Genomic DNA, 17,619 nt, shown 5'->3' on the forward strand with positions numbered 1-17,619 from the left:
CTCTGTCGGCTCTGTCCAGGAACCTCCGGGCCCCCCAGGGAGGCCCCGGACCCCGGGCCCCCGGTCACCGGGGACCCCACACACACCGCACACACCGCTGCAGACTGCCCAGGTACAACAGCACCAACACAACACGACACAACACAACATGAGTCACTATCAAAGGTCGGAACCTGACCCTTCGTCCTCTCTCAGGACTCATCTCCCAGAATCCTTCGCTGCAGATCGCTCCATGAAGCACCTGGTCCTGACTCACCTGAGGAAGCTGCTGACGCTAAGCCCCGCCCAGCAGCAGAGAGAGCTCCGCCCACCAGGCTGATCTGACCTGAGGCTGATTAACTGATTAATGACGAATAAATGAATGAAATGATGACGCTTTTAATGGTCACATGACTCATCAATTCAATCAATTCAACTATAGTGACACATGTAACACGTTCATGCTTATTTATTGATTCCATCTGATTCACAGGTTTTAAACTCATCTTTAATATTTAATATTTAATATTTAAGAACAGAATACGCCTTTATTGTCATTGTATAAGTGAGACAACGAAACTGCAACAAGTTAATAGAAACACTATCAAGTGCATAATTTAATCAAGGGAGTAAAACAATATTTAATATTTTAGGGACATTAAAGCTCCATTATTTTGTGGCCTGTGAGAGACTTTAAGCTTTAACCTGCTACATGGTGACGTTTAAGCTTTTTAAATAAAGTGATGATGATGCAGCTACAGAAATGTCACAGAGAATTCAGCTTTAATTCTTTCTTTGTTTTAAGTGAAATAAAGAGAAATTCAGTTTAACCTCTGTTTGTCTTATTTATCTACATGAGACCTGGTGCATCATGGGAGACAGAGTCTATCTCTGATCTGATCTGAGTTCAACTTGTTCAGTTATTCATTATTTTCATTTCAGTCTTTAAAGTTCTTTACTTTCTCTTCTTCTGTTCATCTTTCTTTCCCGTTTGTCTTTTTTCTCTCTTTTTCTTTCTTTTTGTTTGTTTGTTTCTTTACTTTCTTTCTTTTTCTCTTCTGTCTCTCTTTTACATCCACGTCTCAGTATTGGGGTTAAAGGTCAAAGTTCATCTCAAATATCCAGCAGAAGCTGCAGGAACTCATTTTGTTCTAAACCCCACAGAGAAAGTTTCTCATAACTATTGCTTTCATTGTTCGGAGGCTGACTTATTAATCTATTTTCCTTTAGTCCGGGGACTGGACGTCCCCTCATGTTGTTTCTCTGGAGGAAGCCTGGAATAAAGGTGGTGTGGGGGCCTCGGGGGCCCGAGTGCCGCTGCTTTGTGGGAACAACAATGACTTTAGTGTAATGAAATAATCAGTCAGGATTAGAGGAGAGAGGGAAACACAAATGCCAGGCTGCTAATCGCAGATAAAACCGCGAACAATCAGCACCTTCTTTCCATCCCACGGGCGCCTGAGGGTCCACGCTGGGTCCACGGGCCCCCGCTGGGTCCACGCTGGGTCCCCGCTGGGTCCACGCTGGGTCCACGCTGGGTCCACGGGCCCCTGAGGGTCCACGCTGGGTCCACGCTGGGTCCACGGGCCCCTGAGGGTCCACGCTGGGTCCACGCTGGGTCCACGCTGGGTCCACGCTGGGTCCACGGGCCCCGCTGGGTCCACGCTGGGTCCACGCTGGGTCCACGCTGGGTCCACGCTGGGTCCACGGGCCCCTGAGGGTCCACGCTGGGTCCACGCTGCGTTCAAGAGCTGATCTGACGTTCATGTTCTCATCGGTTCAAAGCGTCTGATGAAAACATGAATCCTGTCATAGGAACAACAGCAGAACACGATGGAGTTTTTCTCATCTCTCTTCAGCTGCAGCATCTCGATCAATCTTCCTTTTCTTTCTTCCTTTCTTTACTTCATTATTTCTGCTTTCTTTATTTCCCTCATTCATTCTCTCTTTCTTTTTCTCTTTGTCTCTATTTCTTTTCTCTTTTTTCTTTGTTCATTTTGTTAAAATTCATTGTCTTTCTTTTCTCTCTCTCTCTTTTATTTTTATGGTTAAAAAAGTTTATTATTATATTAATAAAATATATCTGCATTTCATTTTCCTCCTATGGTAAAAATTAAAAATAAATAATTAAATAATTTATTATTAATAAATGAATGAAGTAAAACTGCTTTTTATTTTCCTCCTGTGTTAAAAATAAAAGTTTATCATTAAATAAATAATTATTATTATATTAAAGAAACAAATCTGCTTTTTATTTTTCTCCTGTGGTTTTAAAAACATAAAGTTTATTTTCTAAACTTCCTGACAACAGTGACCACGCCCACTTCGTTTTCCTCCTCGGTGATTGGTGCAAATAAAACAATTGCTGCCACGTCGCCGGAGTAACCGGCTGTCAATCAAGAGGGGCGGGGCTTACCGCTGGAGTTTATATATTTGAGGCAGTTGTAAAATAGTGGCGGAGAAAAAGAAGAAGAAGGAGGAGAAGCGGATAGTAGCTGGTTTAGCTAAACTCGGAGGAACCGGGAGTCGTGTCCGGGGGGAGGAAGACTCAGCGAGCTCTGTGGACATGGAGGAAGACAACAGCGAACAGATGAGACCGCTCCTCACATCTGTAAGTTCACACTTACACCCCCCTCCTCTAGTGTACCTGTTAGCCGGCGGCTAGCGCCTCCTCAGCCGAAGAAGAAGAAGTAGAAGAAGTTTTTGAGCCGAGATGGTGTCGGAAAAAAACAACACTTTTAAATGCGTGTTATTTAAAAAGAGAACATGTTCACGCTGCCAGGAGCAGCGGAGGCTGGCTGCCTTTTGTTTTTAAGCGACCACGCGTACGCCAGGAAGTGGAGGAGCGATGCGCATGGGAAGGAAGACTTTGCGGAAGTGCCTTGTAGAAATCTCCACTTCTGTATTCAGAGGCTCCTCGCCAAATATATAAACGCAACTGAACCACCTAAAAGATGGATGTGACTCGTGGTGACCTGGGCTTACATTCGGCATGAGTCACATCCACGCAGATGGACAGAATTTATCAAAACTTCCTCCTTTTCAACAGGTTTGGCTTGTCGTGCGTGCTGCTCTCCTTGATACTGAAACTTAATATTCTAGATGCTTGGAAGCAAAATGAAACATTAACGAGTACAATGCGAGGTTCTGCTTATATGCCGAATTAAAGAGAATGTTTAATGAGAAAGTTCTAGTGTCTTTAATTATTAGGTGCATTGTGCAGTTTTGCGGACAACCCCCAAATCTTTAAATTACTCGTGCAGCGCATTGAGTCTGGTCTCCCCACAGTCACTTGCATTTGGAAGGGGAAAACGGAGAAGCAGTTGGAACTCAACTCTTTGTGTAGAACTCGTTGGAGTAAGAAACCTGGAGCCCTCCCATGAGCAAGGCACTGAATCCCGACCTGAGTGATGCTGACCTCTGACCCCTGACCCCTGGAGTCAGAGCAGAGGAGACGAGTCCACGAGGCTGAGGACTGATTCTTATGTGTCTGGTCCTCCCCATCCTTCTCAGATGGGCTTTGCTGTTGCCATGGAGACGAGACATGAGTCAGCTGTTCAGTTTGAGCTATTGAGGCCTCTGAGTCTCACACTACTCTCATTGGCCAGTTCATTAGGTACACCAGAGAACCCAGTCCTACTCTGAATCTTCCTTTGTGTTTTATCCGACAGCAAACTCATCAGATTTAGATTCGGTCAATAAATGCAGAGAAATTATGTTAATTAGAGCATCAGGGGAATTTATTATTAAACTGTCATTTGTTCCTAATATTTTGACATTGTAGTCAGTGGAGTCAGTGGAGTCTGGTGTACCTAATGTTTTGTCGTGGGAGACTGTGGGTGAGTGAGTGACGTTTATATCACTTTTTGTTGTGTTGAAGTTTGTTTAAAGTGTCTTTTGTGGTGTTTTTAGTTTGATAAAGTATCTGCAGCAGGTGAATGTACGAGGCAGGTTTACAGTTCGTTTCTGACGGGTTGTGTCTTTCTGTTGTGCGTCGTTGTGTTGACTCAAGTCCCTGTTGCTGCTGACATGATCCGACTGCAACAGCAGGTTCAACAATAGCAGCTCAGGTTTCTTTTATGAATGAAGCCTGAGACGAACGGCTGTTTCTACGTGTTGGATGTGATTTGTTGTTTGTGGGTCTGATGTGAAAAAGAGGCAATGACGCAATGGAATTTATTTTAGTGGCTTCAGTGTAGTTTTACTTTCAAACTTGAGGTGTTTTTTTCTATTTCTTTTATTCCAGCAGGAACGGAGACATGTGGCTTCTGTGTTTCAAATACTTTGTCATCTTTTTTCGCTTGATTTTCCTGCTGAACTGATGGAAAAAAACAGATTATTTTTAACGTCTGTCTGTGATTGGCTGCAGAAATGCTAATCGGTGCAGGCCTCCCTGTTTATTCTGGTTCACTGATCGTTTCTTTTGCTTTTACCCATTAGCTCTGCAGCAGCTTTGCAGCAGTTCCTGTCGGTTTGCGACCTTTCTGACTTTTTAGAGCGGGTGTCTCTGTTTCTGAAGAGTGACATTTGAAGACACGCAGGTCTACGTTCCTGTTTGACGTCTCTAATTGCTGGTGTGATAAAAAGTCATAAAGTTTCCCCGTGTGACTGTGTGATAAACCCTCAGGCTTCTCTGTACAACAGTTGTGTTTGAGTAAACGCTGCATGAAGCAACGTGTCGTTCTCTTCTGGTTTCATTGATAAAAGTCATTGTAGGATTCAACCAGCATGATTTTCAGGTGAATCCTTTTTGCAGAATGACCGGAGGTTAAATGCTCTGGACTGTTTCACGTCTCTGAAGGGAACATTAGCTCTTTTAGGGAAGGACTCACAGTTACTACCTCTGACTTCCTGATTGACGACCATCCATGGAAACAGAGGTGAAACTTTTCACGCTCACTATTCAAATGAGCCTCAGCCGTGAACAATGTGAGCGGTGTGAAGCTGTAGCTGACGGATCGGGTTATTGTTCGGTTGTAGGTGGAGGTGGAAATAGCTGCTCTCTGAAGACTTTCAGCTCCACAATAACTCAACATTTATCAGAGTCTTTGGTCCAGACACGCGGGACAATTCACTGTTTGATCCTGAGGAAACGGTGAATTTTTATTACTGACGATTTTTAGTTTGATTGTTTTCACTTCAGACCCTGAGAAAAAGATGGATGATGATGATGATGATGGTGATGATGATGATGATGGTGATGATGATGATGATGATGATGATGATGATGATGTCTACACTTACTCAGCAGCACTGAATTTAAACTCTTAAAGCCTGGTCTGCATGTAAAAGAGAACAGATGGACTTTTCTGAAGGTTATACTTTCCACATCTGAACCTTTTATAACAATGAAAAATCTAGACTTTCTGAATTAAACTCAGGCAACTCAAATAGGAGCCTTTAAATTAAGAAACTTAATACGTAACAGAGGGAACTTTTACAAATAGTTTTCCACGTGTCCAGCTCTTCTTTTCCTTTCAAAGCAAAAAATCCAAATTGCGTCTTTGACTTAAAATGTGATGATGGAGGTTTTATCTCTGCACATTTTGCAAGTTTTTTGTCATCCATTCTCTGCTTTTTCTCTGCTTTAGTTTTTAACGCAAACGGACATTAGATAATGTGTTTAAAGAAAAATCATCACCCTCATTGGAGGGAAAACTTCCAACGTCACTTATAAACAAACAAAGACAAAAATAAAGCGTTTAAATGAGAAAAATAAATCGATTTAAAAATCATAAAACAAAAACGTGTGATTTTTTTCCCCTAATACACAACCTAACACACACTTTATTACATTATACAACTGTAGCAACGCTCATATTTTCTATTTACATTTTATACATTTATATTGTGTTAAGCGTTGGCCTTAAAACTTGTATAGTAGCTGTTAATGTGGTTTTTGCCACATACATGCTAATACAGTTAGCATACGTCTGTGACACTACATTCAGTAAATTAGCATAGGAGTTGGTTCTCTTTTACCAATAAAAAAGCCATAAGTTTGAATAAAACCACTTTATTTTCTCATAGTTTTATCCAACAAACCTTCATGAACAAAGTCTCTGACACCGACATCATAGCAGCAATAAAAACCTCGTAGCATTCATCAGATTCCTCTAATATAAATACTCCTCAGGAGTCAGTTCTGACCAAGTGCATCTGAATAGTGGCAGAGCGAGAAACAGCACCTTCCTGGATTAAACACGCAACAAGTGCAATATAGGGAGGCTGAGGAGGAGGCTGAGGAGGAGGTTAACGAGGAGGCTGAGGAGGAGGCTGAGGAGGAGGCTGAGGAGGAGGTTAACGAGGAGGCTGAGGAGGAGGTTAACGAGGAGGCTGAGGAGGAGGCTGAGGAGGAGGTTAACGAGGAGGCTGAGGAGGAGGCTGAGGAGGAGGCTGAGGAGGAGGCTAACGAGGAGGCTGAGGAGGAGGCTGAGGAGGAGGCTGAGGAGGAGGCTGAGGAGGAGGTTAACGAGGAGGCTGAGGAGGAGGCTGAGGAGGAGGTTAACGAGGAGGCTAACGAGGAAGCTGCTGCTGTGTCCTGTGATCAGGTCGGTGCTGTTGAGACGTCCCAGCTGAGTCGAGTTGACGTCATCAGACTCGTCCTCTGGCGTCTCGTCGCTCTCTGGTGTTTTGTTAGATCACATCCCCCCGGTAAAGAAAGACCAGAAGAAACTGTGCAGTTGCTTCATACTATGTTTTGCAGAAGCAGGAATCATTCCTGAACTGTACAATCAGGTATTTAGTGACGTGTTGGTTGAGCAGAGCATTCATTTAAATAATATAAATAGAACTAAGAATGAATCCTGATCCTAATGAACCAGAGTCGTGGGGTCTGTCAGGCATCACAGACGCTACATCTCTGGTCTTTAATAAAATGCTAATGCTAATGCTAATGCTATGTGTGGTCAGATGTTGAGTCTAATTCCAGGTGTTTCCTCCTTGTTGCATCTTTAGAGGTGAAGTCCAGACAAACTTTAACAAACGTTTGGTCTCAGACGTGTTGAAGCTTCACTTCCATCCATGCAGCTATAGAGCTAAGGATGCTAAGCTAATTAAACACTCACTGGCACCAGATCAGTCTGGTTACTACCGTTAGCATCAGCACCGTTAGCATCATGGAACCAGTATCAGGACCCATCTACAGAAACTGAAGCAAACATCGTAAATCAGGGACGTCTCGACCAAATTTCTTTGCAGATATTGATGTTTTTCCTTTTTTAAGTTTTTTTGCACATTTTGTTAATGAATTTCTTCCTGCTGATTCATAGGAAGCTTTTATTTTCTCCCAGATCGTGTGTGCAGCTTTATTAAGGTCTGTATGTTGACGGTGGATTGTGAAGAAATACCGGCCTCCTGTTCTTTTGTTGTGCAAAGTAATAATAATAAAAAAAAACCTGATAGTATATTAGAGCTCAACGATTTAACACAATAAATTATCAGCAACTAAAATACGTTGCTCTGTAGTCGATAGCTCAGCTCGAACATTCACATTGTACAACACAGACCAGCTTCACAAGATTAGCTTGGAAGCTAGGGGGCGCTACTGTTAGCTGGGATTCTAGGATGAGGTGGTTTTGGTTTATTGCTCTTCCATAAATACAAAACGTGGGTTCTGGTGCGTGCGGATCAACCTGATACCGATCAGAAAATAGACAAGTACAATCTGATCTTTACTGTGTGTGAACTGTTCCAGCAAATGTAGGAAAACCTAAAAATGTCCCTGAGGTATTTCCTGACCTCACCTGTATGGCCTCCTTCAAACACACCTGTCAGACCAGCTGTTCTTTACTTCTGTCATGTCAGAGTGGAGGAGTCAGATCTGAGAAATGAAAGTGTTTGGTTTGGATTATCTGCTTCAGCTTTAAGAGGCTAAAAGTGAAATGAAAGACTCATAAATACACAAGAAATCCAAAGTTAAGCGGTTTAGATAAGTGGCTGGAAACAAACAGAGAAATAATGAGGACAAACAGGGAAGGAATGAGAACCTGAGGGCAGCCAAGTGTCTCCAGACGGCAGCCATGTTTTTAGTCTCTGCTACTTTACTGTGACATGAAACAAAAGACAAATCTCAGAAATCCTCCGAAATATGTTGGGCAGGAGCATTTCATCTGGTTTTACTTCTTTACTGGAAACGCTGAACCTGAGGTGACATTTTAAACTCTTAGTGTGTTTGTCTCAGCTTTGTAGTTTGGTCCTTTTAGGTCCAAACCTAAAGATTATGTGGTTGGACCTGATCTACGATACGATGCGAGTGAGTATGTGAAGACCTCTGACCTAGTGTGTCCTCTGCAGATATTCACACTGAGGCCACAGGTGAGTGTTTACATGAGAGTGTTGACCTTTGTGTGTTGTCTTGCAGAACAAACACTGGTTGAGTAAGAAGGTTGAGAAGCTGTCGCCTCCTGCGCTTTGTATTATTGCTCAGCAATAAAATTCTTCTAAAATATGAAACGTTTGCAGTCGTCAAAAAGAAAGAATTTCGTTGTGAAATCGTGAATATAAAAATCAACAGCTCCCTCTTCAGGCGGTGGTTTAAAATGAACGAGTCGGCTCCGAGTCATCGGGCGACTTCATCAAATACCAGATAGGGAATCCAACGTTTTCCAGGTCCAGTCCTGGTTTAGGACCAACTAGACCCGAGTCACCATCAAACCAAATGAATATGAAGACAACAGGTTCCAGAGTCCCAAGTCATGATGAACCCGAGTCCCTGTGTCTTGAACCAACACCAGCAGCTCTCACGTCATGTCTGAGTTACAGATCCACAGGTTCAGATCTTCACAGGTTTATTTCTACTTTAATCTCTTAGTTTGTCCAACGTATTAACTCTGACTGAGGAACCAGGGCTTTGACAAAGGCGGCTGGTGTGAGTTTTCCCACAGCTTGTGACGTGTTTCAGTCGACGTCCCTGCCGTCCAGATGTGGTTTTCCTCTCAGCTGCGTCTCCTAATATAGGAGCGAGGCTGGAGACATGTCTGTGATCTCAGGGGAGTCTTGAGAAACTTCGTTCTATCTGTGTGTGTGTGGTATTTCAGTCTTATTAGGGCGTCTTTGAAAAGACATATTCTTCTATTTGCTGTAACATGTGTTGAAATGAATTCTTTCACAACGTTTGTCCCGTTGCTTGTGCAGTTGTGTGCGTTCATGCTGCAGTGACTCTTCATGTGCAGAATCTTCCTGAACCTTTGTTTTCTAAATGAAGTAACAAGACTGAACTTGACCTGAGATGTTTGTTTTTACATATTTGTTTTTATTGAAAATCGTTGGTCTTAAATTAGGACTCAACAAGAGACTCGTCCGTCTGGAAAACTTTGATTGAATTCTTGGTTTTGTACTTGTGTTAACTCCAGTTAGTTGTTGGTCTTTTTTCAGCGATGACGTCTGGTTGTTCCTGTTTAAGACTTTTTGTGTGTGTTTTTTTTGGGGGGGGTTGAAAGCTGTTGACTTTATATTCAGAACTTCAGCTTTGTTTGGTATTTGTTTGCATGAAGCTGGTGATTCTTGGTCTTGACTGGTTTGTTGGTGTTGACTCATGACTTTTGTTGGTTTGTTCCACCTGGAAAAACTACTGGTCAACAATCAGGACTTGATTGTTGAATTGTTGATTTTCTCAATATTGTTTTATATTTTTTCTTAAACTGTTGGTCCAAGAGACTGTATGTTATATTTAACCTTATGTGTCTTTATTTTATTTCTTTATTTTGGACTTTTTAATGAATGTTAATTGAATGTGTGAGTTTGTAACTGAGACTTGATGTAAAACACGCTGTTCATTTAGTTCAGTGTTGGATGGTTTTATTCTATTTTAACACATTTCTTGTGCAGTGTGAACAAAATACCTGTGATATATATGTTCACATCTCTTTTTATATTTTATTCTATGTCTCAGTTCTCTGTGAATAGAATCTTTTGCACCCTTGTTTATATTTTGTGTTGGTTCTGAGGAATAGCAGGACAAGCTCTGTAAGCTCATTATACGCTGTGTAATGGCAATAAAGAGCATTTTGTTCTATTCTGTTTTGCTGCTGCCTGATGAGTTGGTGACTGTTCGTCTTCACTACATCTTAGTATTTGAAAGAAGTTCCGGGTGTAAGTGGGTGAATATCTGCCAGATGACGCATTGAGCTGATGTCGGTGTCGGCCGTGTCTGATAAAACCGTGGAGGAAATGTAAAACCCTCTGTGCCATGTGTTTACATGGATACGAGCTCTGTTCATGCAGCGGCTTGTTGTTGATTCTCATTAGAATTCCTGAGCCAAGTGGAAAAGCACTGGCACCAAGTGTGAGGCACGTACGGGGAGGATTCATTGTAGTAAAATGATCGTTTACAGATGCAAAACCTCAGACTGGAGAAACGAGAAGCTCAGAGAAACTGGAGACACCCCCCATCACTGCTGGTTGGCTTTGAGATAATCAGATGAGTCCAGGCTGACTCTCCCACAGAGAATCCCATGTCGGGACAATCAGCTTCCTACATCACCGAGATTAAAAAGCAGCTGGAGAGTCAAAGGTCAGAAGACAAAAGATGGAACAACACAGTCCTGAGAGTCTCTGGTTCCTCCAGGACGGATGGAAGACAAAGGTCCTGGTACAAGTGTCAAAGCTCAAGTGGTTCAGTGTAAACAGTTTATCTGTGGTATGTAGGTTGGTTTTACATTTGGTCTAGTTTGGATCCAGAAACACCAGTAAAGACTGAACTCCACTGCAGACGCTGTAACACACACACACATATATATATATATATATATGAACATGTGTTTACATGGATTTTATTGGTGTGAAGTTGGGACGTTATTGGGAGATTATTCGGCTTCTTAATCTGGACTCGTTGGTGGGGGCTGGTGCATGGTTGATTACTCAGGTCTGGCTCTTATTAATCGAGCAGTGGGCTTTTATATGGTGTTTATTCTTGTGTAGGTGTTGACCCAGGTCTTGTTGGTCTTAAACTGGGACCTGGTTTTGAACCTGTTGGATTTTTATATTCATTAGTCTTAGTTTGGGTCCTGATGTCACGATTATTGTCAGAGAATTTATCACATTATTATGCAGTGATTGATTTCATCTATTCATATGTAAAGTCACATGAAAACTCTTTAAAGTTTCCTTTATTTCTATCTTTTGATGCCAAAATATAATGATATTACTAATGATATGATCCAGTATTTGTATTTGCACACACATAAACCTGAGCAACAAGAAAACCACTCGATGAAACGTCGGATAATTTAACGAGCAGCGTCGGTCGCCACCATCATGTGATAATAAACAGAAACAGACACGTGGTGTTAAACCTCTGGGCCATAATAACCTGGTTCTTTACTGATAAACCGAGCGACGTCCAGCGGATCGAGGAGGAAGTTTACAAAGTGACTGTGACCTGTAGATTAAGAACCACAAAGAGTCGACACTGAGCAGTTAGTTATCTGTTGTTTGCCTTAGTAGTCGTGAAATTAATGTAGATGTCATGTTATGTTGCGTGACTTTATTTTTTTATAACATTTTCTGACGTTATTCAGAGACGTTACGATCAATTTATCGTAGCACTTAATACCGCGATTAATCGTGACATGGATTAATCGTGACATGGATTAATCGTGACATGGATTAATCGTGAACATCCCTAAGTCTGGATACGTCTTCACTCAGGTTTTGTTGGTCTTAAAGTGGAACTTGTCTTGGAACCCGTGGGTTTTATATCGAGGTCTTTTGGTTTGGTATTTATGGTGATTTACGACGTGTTGTTGACTCGGCTCATGGATCCTGTTGGTTTTTATAATCAGGATGTTTAGTTTAGTGTTTGCTGGTCTCACATTCAGACTTGACTTGCTGCTTGTTTTCTGTGACGTACGAGTCGTCTGATGAGTCCTGACTTCATCCAGCTCCTGTAAACCAACACAGATCTGTGTGAGCAGACAGAGGAGGAAGAAAGAGGCAGTTCTGGGTGGTTTCAGTTCACGAGTTCAGGTCGACCTCGTCCCGTTTCTTTTCCCCTGCTCAGCGTCCACGTGAAGCTCCGCCTCCCGTTATTTTAATCATTATTTTTTTTCTTGCTGTGTTTGCAGACTTCCAGGTTTGTAGTTCGCTCTGACAGACGCTCAATGAAGCAACACACTCTGCTATAAATACACGAGTCACAGGCGACGGCGTCTGTATTCACTTACTGATCCTGGACGACCTGCAGAGTTTTTCTGTTTGGATTCAGACCAGGCTCGGGCTGCGATGGCAGGCTTCTGGGGAGATATTGCGAGTCAGAGGGTTGCCAGAGCGATGTCGCTGGTACGTATCGGAGCTTTTCAGCTGTCAAAAAAAACACGCTTCATGTCTTATGAGACTGAAAACAGAGTCCGGGATGTCTGCAGTCTGATTGTTGTCTCAGATTTGTTTTTGTGTTGGTGACAGTGAGAAGATGGAGGTTTTTTAGGCACAAAGTTATTGACATTTTTGACGTTTCGTGGTCGCTTAAGATTTAAGGAAATGAGACACTTGAACAGGAAAACAGCTCAGACCAAAACTTTAACCCAGGTGCACAAAAACACACAAATAACCAACATCCTGCCGCTGCAAACTCTCAATGTGCAGAAGTGGCTGCGAGGTGTTATCTTCACACGCTTTACGTAGTTTAGTCCACAGTCTGTGAGCAGGAGCCGAAACTCATTACCCAGAAAACCAATCAACACAGCTTCAGCTTTCAGAAAAGAATAATCTCGTTTGTCACAGAAAACATCTTGGCTGTGGATAAAATAAAACAGTTTGGATGCGGTTCATGTACCAGCTGTTGCCTTCATAGAAGCATCCAGAAGTTAAATCATTCTGGTCTGGGAGGTCGCAGCGTCGGACAAGAACCTCGTCTGACGTCGTAAAAAGTTCAGAACAGTCTCGGCTCTGGACGTTTCCTTCTTCTGCACCGTGAAAATGTGAAACCTCATCTTGAAATCTGAGCCTTCCTCAGATTCCTTCAGGGTGACTTGTATTTTTAGAAGCACGTCAGATTATCTGCTGTGGTGTTTTCTGGTTTCCTCACGTTAGACGAGTTTACAGATGCAGTTCAAACTGAGACGTGATGTGAGAGCTGCTGTGATGCTCCGGGACGGTAACTGGACCGTAGCTTCCTAGCATCCTAGCCTCCTCGCCTCCTCACCTCCTAGCCTCCTAGTGCTGGTCATTGTTTTAAAATCAGAAATAATGGAAAAGAAATATTTTTACATACCATTCATTTTGCATATTGTCGTTGTACAGCTTCCATTACTCGCACACGTGCAGTAACTCTCTTGGACTAAAGTCAATATTTCCCACCTCATGTGACGGGTCCTTAATTGGAAAAGCAACCGTGTGATGGATCAGCTGTGAAAGTAGCTGTCGGCTGCAGCTGTAAGTCTGATTAAATGTATAATTTATGGTAGATAATGAGACGTTTAGTGTCGCCTGGGACAAACGAGCTCCCTTTGAGCCGCGCTCGCGTCCAGATCCAGAGCTGAGCTTGAATCTGCAGCCGTGAATGAGGAAGATGAGGTTTTGAATCAGTGGATCACGAGCAGCTGCAGAGCTGAGCCGTGTGGATTTAACTGTACAATGGGTTTAAGTGCATGTGGTCACGAGTTACACGTTCACTGTACAAACACAGCAGCCAGCGCCGAGTTCCACTTCCTGTTTGACACACTGCAGCTCTGTGTGTGTCTGCGCCGCACTAACGCTGCAGGGACACGGTCCTGCTGAATGTCCTCTGGTGTTTGTGTGTTAGTCAGACGACATGGGAGGACATTCCCTCAATTAGCTCCTGCATTAAAGCCTGAACACTGAAGTTTTCACTTAGCGACGGTCAGTGAATGCACCGTATCATTAGAGGCTCCTCACACACACGTACACTCACCGGCCATTTTATTAGGTACACCAGAGAATGCTACTCTCAGTTCTCCTTAGTGTCTGTTCTGATAAATTAAATATATTCACGTGTCCTGGTCACTTCTGCAAAAATGTGCTTTTATCAGCGTCTAATTATCTGAGGAAACATGACACATGTGAAACCAGCGGGTGTGTGATATTATTTATCAGTTACATCCGTTAATGTTTGATAATCGTCTCATTTTGGTGGAAAATAACAAAGACTTGATGCTTTTCTTGCTGCCGTGATGTTAAAATGAGATTATTTTTGTGACTAATATGAGAAGTTTTACCATTTTTCTGACATTTTAATTGTTTGCCAAAACATTAGGTACGGACACATACTAATATTAGTGACTGTTCTGATGTTGATTTGATGTAGAAAGCGTTTCTCTTATTTAACCCACTGACTTAAAATGGGGTGGCCAAAATAATAGGAACACAATGATGGTGAATGATGAGTTGAGAACAGCAGAGCCGGTTTCAGCCGTGTACCTAATAAAGTGGCCAGGGGGCGTCGGCCTCCTGCTTCCTGTCACTTAAAACCACTTTGGACTCATTGATGAATCTGTGTTGGCTCCAGGGCAACGATGAGGAGGCGGTGCTGGACCAGGGGAAGACCAGCTCCACCCTCTACACCAACTTTGAGAAGGAAGAGCTGGAGAGTGAGTTCACCAACACAAACACAAACACAAAGTAGCACCAGGCTGTTGACACATGCTACAGGTTTGATACTTTACAACATGGAGGCAAATCAGGACAGAAACTCGTCTGATCCGTTAGAAAATAAATGTCTTATTTCTTTTATGTATTTTTATTGATTATACTGAGTTTCTAGAAACACCACAGAGCTCACATGTTCTCCAAAGGTTCTAGTGAAACAGAACCAGGTCCACTCTCCATCTGGACATTAGGATCAAACCAAAGAACCCAAAGTTCCTCCACGTTGGGTTTTTACCTCTTAAAGTGAATCTGGCTCCAAAATGCTACTGATTCACTACAGGAGGCAACGTTCACACAATTCAACCTTTGGACATTTTATTTCTCCTGGACGTCATCACATTCTACCATTGAGCTCATTATACGATCCAGAAGAAGATGGAGATTTACACATGGAACTCCCCAGGACCCCAGCCACCAAGGCTACATGCTACATAGCGATGCTAAGCTACCAGCCACCAAGGCTACATGCTACATAGCGATGCTAAGCTACCAGCCACCAAGGCTACATGCTACATAGCAATGCTAAGCTACCAGCCACCAGGGCTACATGCTACATAGCAATGCTAAGCTAACAGCCACCAAGGCTACATGCTACATAGCAATGCTAAGCTAACAGCCACCAAGGCTACATGCTACATAGCAATGCTAAGCTACCAGCCACCAAGGCTACATGCTACACAGCGATGCTAAGCTAACAGCCACCAAGGCTACATGCTACATAGCGATGCTAAGCTAACAGCCACCAAGGCTACATGCTACATAGCAATGCTAAGCTACCAGCCACCAAGGCTACATCCTACATAGCAATGCTAAGCTACCAGCCACCAAGGCTACATGCTACATAGCAATGCTAAGCTAACAGCCACCAAGGCTACATGCTACATAGCAACGCTAAGCTACCAGCCACCAAGGCTACATGCTACACAGCAATGCTAAGCTAACTGTCACTACTAGATGGCTGCATTGTGTGTATTATCTGTAGTGGCACCATTAAACCACTAGATGGAGACTAAAGGTCCAGATTCTATGAGTCCAGTCTCCATGTGGTTCATAGCTGATGTAGAATCATGAGGACAGACTCTAAAGGAGCCAGATGATAAAAACTAGATCAGGTTTGTTGGTTCTCGGGTGGGTTTTGGATTGTGATGAAATATTGAGACAGAAGAAGAAGAAGTTCAGCGCAGACTGATCGTGGACGTGTTGTTGTATGTTCTGTGGTGTTTTGTCTCGGTCAGGTCACAGAGCCGTATACGTGGGCGTCCACGTCCCTCTGGGCCGCGAGAGCCGGAGACGCCATCGACACCGAGGACACCGACATCACCGGAAACGGCGCGACCGCTCGGACCGGGAGGACGGACGCGAGTCGCCCTCGTACGGTGAGTAACGCGACAGCTGGTTCAGAGCGAGCATGAACGGACACGGTCAGTGACGAGGACACGTGTCTCCGTGTCCCCGCAGACACGCCGTCCCAGAGAGTCCAGTTCATCCTGGGGACGGAGGACGACGACGAGGAGCACATTCCCCACGACCTGTTCACCGAGCTGGACGAGCTCGCCTTCCGAGAGGGACACGTCCAGGAGTGGAAGGAGACGGCCAGGCGAGGACAACTCATGTCTTTACACATGGACAAACACAAAGACGAGCCGGGTCCAGAAAAGACGTCTCCAGTGTGAGACAGTTTAAGGGTTTAGCTCATGTCGGTTATAACAGCAGCTAGAGGAGAACTAGGAGGAGAACTTGGAGGAGAACTTGGAGGAGAACTTGGAGGAGAACTAGGAGGAGAGCTAGGAGGAGAACTAGGAGGAGAGCTAGGAGGAGAGCTAGGAGGAGAGCTAGGAGGAGAGCTTAGAGATGAACTAAGAGGAGAACTAAGAGGAGAACTTGGAGGAGAACTTAGAGGAGAACTTAGAGGAGAACTTAGAGGAGAGCTAGGAGGAGAACTTGGAGAACTAGGAGGAGAGCTAGGAGGAGAACTTAGAGGAGAACTTAGAGGAGAACTTAGAGGAGAACTTAGAGGAGAACTAGGAGGAGAACTTAGAGGAGAACTTAGAGGAGAACTTAGAGGAGAGCTTGGAGGAGAACTTAGAGGAGAACTAGGAGGAGAACTTAGAGGAGAACTTAGAGGAGAGCTAGGAGGAGAACTTGGAGGAGAACTTGGAGGAGAACTTGGAGGAGAACTAGGAGGAGAACTAGGAGGAGAACTAGGAGGAGAACTTGGAGGAGAACTTAGAGGAGACGACTGTAACTTCAGACCCTTTTAAAGGCTTTTAATGACGCTTTAGTCTCATTTCCTCATTGTTTCTATCAGATTTTAGTTCGTTTCTAAAGCTCCGTTAAAAACAACCTCAGCAGAAATAAAATCCTCCACATAAAATAAATAAATATGAGCTGAACTGGGCTTTAAATCAAAGAATAAGAAGCTTCCGTCCAGAGGAGACGTTCAGCACTGATTTAAAATGTTCCAAACTATTTGATGTGAAATATAGTTTCACTGTTTTCTCAACATTGTGTTTTGAATTTTCCAACATTTCAACGTTATTCTCTGTATTTTCATGTTTTGCTCTAAGTACATGATGCAGATAAAACATTTATTTTCTGTCCTGTGTGGCCCTGATAGTTCTCCACACTTACTCGGCTCTTATTTGTGTTGCGTTGCGTTGTATCGTGTCGTGTCGTGTCGTTTTCTGTTGTAATGTGTTGTGTTGTGTCGTGTTCTGTCCTGTCCTGTGGTGTCGCGCTGCGTGCAGGTGGCTGAAGTTCGAGGAGGACGTGGAGGACGGGGGCGAGCGCTGGAGCAAACCCTACGTGGCCACGTTGTCCCTCCACAGCCTGTTTGAGCTGCGATCCTGCATCATGAACGGCACCGTCCTGCTGGACATGAGGGCCAACACCATCGAGGAGATCGCAGGTCAGCTCCTCCTCCTCCTCCTGCTCCTCCTCATCCTCCTCCTCCTCCTCCTGCTCCTCATCCTCCTCCTCCTCATCCTCCTCTTCCTCCTGCTCCTCATCCTCCTCCTCCTCCTCCTCCTGCTCCTC

General features: G+C 43.7%; 1 protein-coding gene across 2 annotated transcripts in view; it reads left to right on the forward strand.

Annotated features, from left to right (window-relative positions):
- The first annotated feature begins 2,398 nt into the window (after window positions 1-2,398).
- Window positions 2,399-17,619, forward strand: part of LOC125015995 (sodium bicarbonate cotransporter 3-like) — a 39,541-nt gene continuing 24,320 nt past the window's right edge. Inside the window, exons 1-6 of one of the 2 annotated variants that reach the window (XM_047598155.1) lie at window positions 2,421-2,590; window positions 12,045-12,258; window positions 14,444-14,525; window positions 15,819-15,959; window positions 16,042-16,180; window positions 17,331-17,491. In XM_047598155.1, coding sequence (XP_047454111.1) covers window positions 12,202-12,258; window positions 14,444-14,525; window positions 15,819-15,959; window positions 16,042-16,180; window positions 17,331-17,491 — 580 coding nt within the window. In that variant the 5' untranslated portion in view covers window positions 2,421-2,590; window positions 12,045-12,201. Of the gene's footprint in view, window positions 2,591-12,044; window positions 12,259-14,443; window positions 14,526-15,818; window positions 15,960-16,041; window positions 16,181-17,330; window positions 17,492-17,619 lie in introns of both variants that reach the window. The other variant, XM_047598156.1, reaches the window with a different exon arrangement.

Source organism: Mugil cephalus, chromosome 11, assembly GCF_022458985.1.
Source record: "Mugil cephalus isolate CIBA_MC_2020 chromosome 11, CIBA_Mcephalus_1.1, whole genome shotgun sequence".
Classification (NCBI taxonomy): domain Eukaryota; kingdom Metazoa; phylum Chordata; class Actinopteri; order Mugiliformes; family Mugilidae; genus Mugil; species Mugil cephalus.